This window comes from Portunus trituberculatus, chromosome 35 (genome assembly GCF_017591435.1).
Source record: "Portunus trituberculatus isolate SZX2019 chromosome 35, ASM1759143v1, whole genome shotgun sequence".
Taxonomy (NCBI): Eukaryota; Metazoa; Arthropoda; class Malacostraca; order Decapoda; family Portunidae; genus Portunus; species Portunus trituberculatus.
Genome location: NC_059289.1, coordinates 8,469,179 through 8,477,117, shown reverse-complemented (window position 1 = coordinate 8,477,117; position 7,939 = coordinate 8,469,179). Strand labels below are relative to the sequence as shown.

At 43.4% G+C, this 7,939-nt stretch overlaps 1 protein-coding gene across 2 annotated transcripts in view; it reads left to right on the top strand.

Annotated features, from left to right (window-relative positions):
- Positions 1-386: 386 nt before the first annotated feature.
- LOC123513102 overlaps positions 387-7,939 on the top strand; it is a 26,458-nt gene continuing 18,905 nt past the window's right edge. The window contains exons 1-3 of one of the 2 annotated variants that reach the window (XM_045269974.1): positions 387-427; positions 2,284-2,351; positions 4,945-4,987. In XM_045269974.1, coding sequence (XP_045125909.1) covers positions 2,307-2,351; positions 4,945-4,987 — 88 coding nt within the window. In that variant the 5' untranslated portion in view covers positions 387-427; positions 2,284-2,306. Of the gene's footprint in view, positions 541-2,283; positions 2,352-4,944; positions 4,988-7,939 lie in introns of both variants that reach the window. The other variant, XM_045269973.1, reaches the window with a different exon arrangement.

The window sequence follows — 7,939 nt, the reverse complement described above, 5'->3', positions numbered from 1 at the left end:
GGCTGCACGGGGCACGGCTTTATCCTTTACTTATCACGCATTAAAGTAAAAGCATATTTATTCTCTCTCTCTCTCTCTCTCTCTCTCTCTAAATAACATTTTTCTTTTTATATATATTTTGGATGGTACAATTGACAGCGAAGCGGATGATGCATCAGTAACACCGAAGCAACCATAATAGCACGCACACACAAACACACACAGAGAGAGAGAGAGAGAGAGAGAGAGAGAGAGATGCGGGTCCGCTGGTTGGAAGCGACGGGGTCCAAAGCTGTGCCCTGCGGCGGGTCCCCCATCCCCTTCTCCCACCTCTGGTAGGATCCTCTCCTCCTCCCATCCTACGTTCCCCCTACCCCCCCGACCCGTGCCCCTCCACCAGTACCTCGGTAATGGCGGCGGAGCGCAGAGAGCTGGTGCAGTGTAGCTGGTGAGTGAGGCAGCATCGCGCGAGCTGTGCCCCGTCGGGGTAACATGTGTATACCTGAGGTGAAGCGGCGGTTCGAGAAGCGCTGGAGTGATCGTCAGAGCGTCGCCAGCCAGGTGAGTGGCCACCACAACCACAGCTGGCCCGCACTCACGCCGCCGCCGTGGGGGTGTCGGCAGGCGGCAGCAGGAGCAACAGCAGCAGCAGCGCCAACCCCTGCAGCCAGATATCTAGTTAGGCCCGGGATGCTGCGTCTGCTGTTGCTGCTATTGCTGCTGCTCCCGCACAACTACCACCACCAGCCTGTCCCTTCACGTAGCTTGATTTTGGTGATGTGTCACATAGGAGTGTGGCGGCCAGGCTGGCAGGCGAGCAGGCTGGGAAGGGAGCGGGGCAAGGCTGCGGGAAGGTGGGAGGCGAGGCTGTAACCATGGATCAGTCTCAACAAACGTTGAAGTCTCTGCCTGTGGTGTATCGGGGCGCCGCAGCATCCGCCCACTTCATTCTTACAATGCCTTTGTGACACGGAGCGGTGGCGTGGCGCCTCCACACACGTCTTGTGGAGCAGCGGAGAGTGGCATGCGAGGGCTGGGACAGATGAGGGCTGGGGTAGGCTCGCCCGTCTTCTCACATAATGTCCCGGTATGTGGAGCGCCCAGAGGCAGGTGTGGCCAGCTGCCCCGCCCGGCCTGCCCTCTGTCCTAGCCTACCTGCATACCGTTCTTCATAGTCTGTTCGTAGTCTTTTTCAATGCTTCATCACTCGCAAAGGTGTCAGTCCACATCATGGCAGCGTAGGTTTCATGTCCTGGTTTGTAGCATTAGTTGTCAAGCAAGGTATTTGTTTTAGGAGCCAAGACGAGCCACTACTATAATATACTATCTCTGCCTCTCGCCTCCACCTCCGCCTCCACCTCCCGCCCAAGGACTGCACACTCTGATAGTTATAGCTAACCTAGTTCTAAATATGAGCTTGTCAGTTGTGTAATTTCAAAGATTATTTGCTCTTGTTTTAATGTCATTGACAACTTTAATTATTATTTAAAGTAGTGCATTCCCATACTGTTTAGCTGCTCCTGGCCCGCCTTCAGCCCGCAAGCCACATCGACACTCCTACTCTTGAGTTAGGCGCATCCAGGCCACACTGTGGGCGGTGCTGCGGAAACGCCTCGTGATGTTACTTCCCAGTCTCCTCACTATACCACTCACTTCTCCCTTACTGTCACGGTCACCACAAATAACGCTACAGAATTATGAAGCCAGTCATGTCACTATCAGCATTACCACTCTCGTTACCACTCACTACGTGCTTGTTTTAAAGGAAGTATCTTGTTTTCATTAATGTTCAGTATAGTCAATAACAAAGAGACAGCAGTCATGAAAACATTGGCAGTGGGAGGCGGGAGTGACAATCAACATGACTAACACCCGTTCAGAAAGGAGGGCTGGGGAGTAACACCTTTCTGTTCACTCATCACAAGACTTCACGTGTCCCTGTCTATGTGGTGAACATTTTCTCATAACGAGAGGTGTTCACTCTCCATCTTCACTCATGTCATGCACTCTGTTATGGACTGAAGAGCATAAAGGAACCAAAAGGCCTACACGTGGCGGCCCTTTCAGCTACATGAAATACTTCATTTTCAATTTCCACAAATTAGTTTTATTTGTAGGTTTGATGTAGTTTGAGGTTATAGAAATAAGTGTGTGTGTGTGTGTGTGTGTGTGTGTGTGTGTGTGTGTGTGTGTGTGTGTGTGTGTGTGTGTGTGTGTGTGTGTGTGTGTGTGTGTGTGTGTGTGTGTGTGTGTGTATTTGACTTCTCACTCTTTCTCTCTCTTTTTCTCTCTCTTCCCTCGCAGACGAAGGATGCAACAGACGGATAATGGGAACACGCTCGCCACGCTCTGGCTACAGCACGTCTCACCAGGTCAGTTTCTAAATCATGTCACGTCACTCCAGGTCACGCACGTTGCATCACGGATCACCTGCAGTCACTTTCACTCACTTTGGTCACATTCTTTATGGACTGGCGCTTTCAGTAGGCCTTTTTTTCGTACTTTTTGTTGTGCTTTTCTTTTATATCAAAAAATGGATTCCGAATATATAGGTTTCCTGTTAGATTCATTAATTTTTAACTTATGTGGTATCCAAATCACACTGACCTTCTCTTGTCATCACGCTGCATACGATCATTCAGTCACTGTAACTTGTCTTTTCCATGATGATGATGATAATGGTGGTGGTGACGACGATGAAAATTAAAAAGGATGACAGCAATAATGATAAAGGAGAAAGATAATTGATTTTTTTTATAAAGTATTCAGTCTTCCATTTGATTAATAACAACAGCAGCAGCAACAGCAAGAAAAGACAGCCATTTCATGCAATATTTTCCTCTTCTTTTGACATGTGCTTTCATTGATGACACAAAACAACACAACACGGCGCGGCAGTGATGAAGGTGGAATGACTCACACGAGCCACTCTGTTCATGCGCAACACAAACACTAATAGTCTCCCTCCGTTAACCCCTAATGATCTTGAAAACCAAATCGCCTTAAGGGGGTCGCGTCAGATTGGCGAGTGTGGTGAGCGACGTGAGGTGATCGTGAAACAAGCCAGACTGTTGAAAGATGGGAAGGTTCAATGAAGGTTCAAAAGAATTCAGAAACGCCCTGTTCTTTCATCACATCAATTTTCCAAGGCCACAGAGACGACTATTTTTTTTATAGCCGGGTTTTCAAGACAATTTCTCCTTATGATAAATTAGAAATCTTGCCAATCTATCACTAGAATCATAAAAATATCCATGAAAACATGATTATCTTCAACAACAGCCTTTGGAAAGTAATGATGGTGAGAGAGGAAAGCGTTTCAGAGCACGGGCCATAGTCTCACACTGGACTGACATCTTAGTGGAATTTCTCTCTTCCACCTTTTTATACACCTTGGTCAGAGCCTCTAACATGAAAATATTAAATAAATAACTTGTAATCGAGAAAATACGGCCTACAACAAAGGTACGCCAGATTCCCGTGAGAAGAGTTTTCGGTGCTACTTTTAGCGTGAAGTCTACCACACTATAGCGTGAGATCTACCTCCCATTAGCACTATAGCGTGAGGTCTACCGCTGCATTATCCCTCCCTCATGGATATCGCACATTTCACATAGCGTATGGTGTGCTTCTCTCACTGTGTCATCTGCTGTGCCGAGGAAGACAGTTCACAAAGTCAGTTGAGATTGAAAAAAAAAAAAAAAGCGCAACCACTCGTAAGAAATTTAATTTATCTCATGTTCTTAGGATAAGGGATGTCATAATTAACAGCTAGATTGACTCCTCACATCCTGCATCGTTGCTACCTCCTCAGCGTCATATTTCATGATATACTACCCGTATACTGAAATCACCTATTCCATGACTATTTTCAAAGCCCACAGAAGTGATGAATAAGATTCGCAACAACGTTTTTTCCTCTTGGTGGTGTAGAATGCTTGTTGTATTCTCACTTAAGTCATGAAAATACCATTGCAAGTCTCGATGGCTTCCACTACAGTTGAAAGCTGTAGATATACGATCCTTAACCTACACAAGAGAACGTGCCCTTATAATCACAAAGAATCAGTAAATCATGCGACCATAACACGAAAAAAATCTATATGAATGAAAGAAAGTTTATATGAAACCAAAGCGTCCAAATATTATCAACGAAGACTTTTCTAGTATTGAAATTACAATTTTTTTTTTCTTTATACCAAGATAACGTGGAAATAACTGAGGTAAACCTGCAAATAACGGGAGTCATGGAAGAAAATACAAGTGAAAAAACAACTAGAAGAAAACGTGTGGTCATGTATGGCTGCGGTGTGTGGTTGGCGTGAACAGAGACAGGGAGACAGGCAACATTCAGATCACTCACGACATAACAACAAATCATCATTCATAAACTGATAGGAGAAAATAAAAAATAAGAAAAGAAAACATATATGGACAAGAAACAAGTAATTTCAACGAGTCTGTAACCATGATAAGAAAGATTACGGTAGGAATCCCCACATAGCAAAGGTTTGTCCATCTTGTACAGAACGGAATTGAACATGCAGCACCGGAGAGGAAGGGCAGCTCACTACTTCCGCTTCCTGGACCTGTTAGACTGTTACGTGCTGCTGAATGAGACGTGTGTACTCTCTCTCTCTCTCTCTCTCTCTCTCTCTCTCTCTCTCTCTCTCTCTCTCTCTCACAGATTAGTTATTAATCCCTTCAGTACAGTACCTTGAGTTTTGTGTACCATTAGACCATTTTATTGACATTAAAAAGGTGTATGGAGGTCAGAAGATTAATGGTCACAGTCTTCACTATTTTAATCTCCCTTATGAGTTTGTGAAGCTATGTAAAATCCCCAAATAGTAACCAGAAGGTATATGGTAACGCATCATGGTATTGAAGGGATTAAATTTGTACTATAGTGTTTCAAATAAAAGCAATGCCTGTGCACTAATCCTGAGCTTTTTCTCCCTGCAGGAAAGATGTGATCCAGAGGAATATGACTTTGAAGATGTTTTAGGTGAGTGTGACGTGTTATTGAAGTTTGTGTACCCTTGATTATAGAATGTTCATGTGTGTGTGTGTGTGTGTGTGTGTGTGTGTGTGTGTGTGTGTGTGTGTGTGAAGGGCCATTTGAAAACACCGGCCTATGACTCCAAAAAACCCGTAGGCTTACAGTCCCCACGTGTTTCATTCAGACGTGACTAGAAGGGCAGAGTTGTTTGTTGGTTATCGAATGGGATGCAGCGGCTGTTTAGCTAGGACGCTTTTGCTGCTTACTCATGCTCCGACAGAATGTTACATATAATTTCCATTGCCTTAAATGATGAATCTCTAATCTTGAAACTTTTAACACACACACACACACACACACACACACACACACACACACACACACACACACACGTTTCTGCAGATTTTTTTTTTTTTTTTTTTTTTTCCCTTCCCCTGCTGCATTGTATCATTATTTTGAGCCTCCTCCCGGTACGCTATTTAATCCTCCTCCTCCTTCTCCTCTTCCTCCACCGCCCCCTCCCCTCAGCCACTTCTCCCTCAACTCACTCACAAAAGCAAAAGTTCGTTTTTAATGGAGTGCTTGGAATACCTCGGAGTACAGTTGCCGCATAGCACTAGACGCTCAAGTACTTTTTTTTTTTTTCCTCTTCTCCAACACGCCCCCACAGACTGGCAGCGGAAGTGAATCACTAGTCACTCTGTTTGAAATCACAGTTATGATGCAGCGAGGAGTGAGGGAGCGGCTGGGATATATATTAGTGGGCTAGTGAGCAAGTGTTTGGTGGTCGCGGCAGTTCACTAACCTTCTGCTTCTACCTCCTCCTTCTCCTCTCCGCCATCACGCCCTTGTAAATGTGCCGCCCTAAGAGAGACGAAGTTACTCATTATTTATTTATCAGTATTTATTCCACATTTATCTCATCAATTTATTAGATATTCAGCGATGTATCATTTACCAATTTCAATACTTTTTTTTTTCTTTCTTTCTCGTGTGAAAGCGCTTCCAATACAGTTGTATGAGGTGACAAAGCCTTGATAGAAAGGGAGGTGTTCAGGGTCAAGGTAACAGAGAACAGGGTAAGGAAGGATAGGATGGCGGGCAGGCACTGGCTTGTCTCTCGTCTCCGTCCCCCCGCCCATGTCACCTGCCTGCCGCCGCTGCCCCACTGGTCCGCGGCTCACTGACTCATGAGCTGTCCCGCCTGTCGCTTGCGTCTTTATGACTGTATTCTGAAACACTTCTGCGCCGCTCCTTCATTGCATTCAAAACCTTTACTTGATGTCACTAAAGTTTTATGAGGAAGTTTTTATGGTTCTAGTGACATATAAAGAAAATTTTTACATCATTAACATGAGAAACACTTTAGAGAACACAACTAATGATTTCTGAAAATTGTGGTGGTGAGAGAGCAGAGCACTTCGGAGTACGGGTAGTAGGCTATTCTGAAACACTTTGGCATCTTACCTCCACTAATTTCAGGAGGCTGTAATGGAGGTTATGAAAGTTTTCAAGACTTTTCATGATCCTAGTGACAGAGTAACGAGTACATTACTGATGGGGAAAAATAGCTACAACCTAATTGATTCTCTGTGTGGCCTATGAGAAAAGTTGCGAAGATAGATTTGAGTGTAAGTCCTCATTAATTTACTTAATTTTTCATATATTAACACTGGGAAACTGAAACACCCACTACAAATTCCAGTACTATATATCTCGTGACGATTATGTTAAATACATTGTTAATTGAAATGAGAGACCAGCGAAGAGTAGCGGGAAAGTATGACGATGAGACAAAATGACGGAAGCAAATATTAGAGGAAGCAAACATCACCATACGGAAAGGAAACTGAATAATGAAAGAAAAAAAAAAGAGCAGAAGCTGACTAGAACATAACTGGATTCAAGGTATCTAATGACAAACAAGAAGGGGAAAAATATATAAAAAGAAATGTTGGCATAGAAAATATCAAATAGTTCATAGCTATCATTGAAAGAAACACAAGAAGACAGGATGGACAGAAATTACTTAGAACAGGAGACAAATGCATAGAGAATGTAATAACACACACACACACACACACACACACACACACACACACACACACACACACACACACACACACAGAGAGAGAGAGAGAGAGAGAGAGAGAGAGAGAGAGAGAGCAACTGTGGTGGGGGTAATTGGTGAAGGGGAATGGAATTAAAAAAAAAGTAGAAAATGAGAGAATGAAAACTTTTACAGCCACATAGAGACAAGGCAGAAGCAAGAAGAGTGGGGAAGCTGTGATGAAGAGGCCACACGTACAAGAGAGGCAGAAATGAAAGAGAATAACCGAAAACGGAAGGAACAAAAAACAACACAAAGTTACTACAAAGAAATTTGAGAGTAGGATAATATGCAAGAAAATACGTGCATTAAATAACAGATGGAGAGAAGTGGGTGGGAATATTTGATAAATAAGAAACATGGGAAGAATATTAAGATCACGAAGGAGAAAAACACATGAAATAACAAAGAAAGCTCAAGGATGATATTATAAGACATCAATGATCTCTCTTTTGAAACTGGAAAAAGTAACGAAGAAACAAACAATAATGATAATAATGATAATAATAATAATAATAATAATAATAATAATAATAATAATAATAATAATAGACGCGTGAAGAGAACAAACCAAATAACAAGTCTAGCTGTGAGGAGATACACAAGGGACAGTTTTAATACCAAGGCTACCTACACTGCTCATCAACCTGAAAGCAGAAGCAGAGGAGGTCAAAAGAAGTCAAAACAGGACTCAGGAGGTCTCAGGTCGGTCGGTCAAGAAGTATACGGTTAGATCATCACACGCTGGAGACTAACTGGCAACTCTTCCGGGAGAACCAACTTAATTATTTAACAACATTTTCTTGAGGATATGAATTATCTTTCTAAGTTTTCAATAGTGGGAGTGG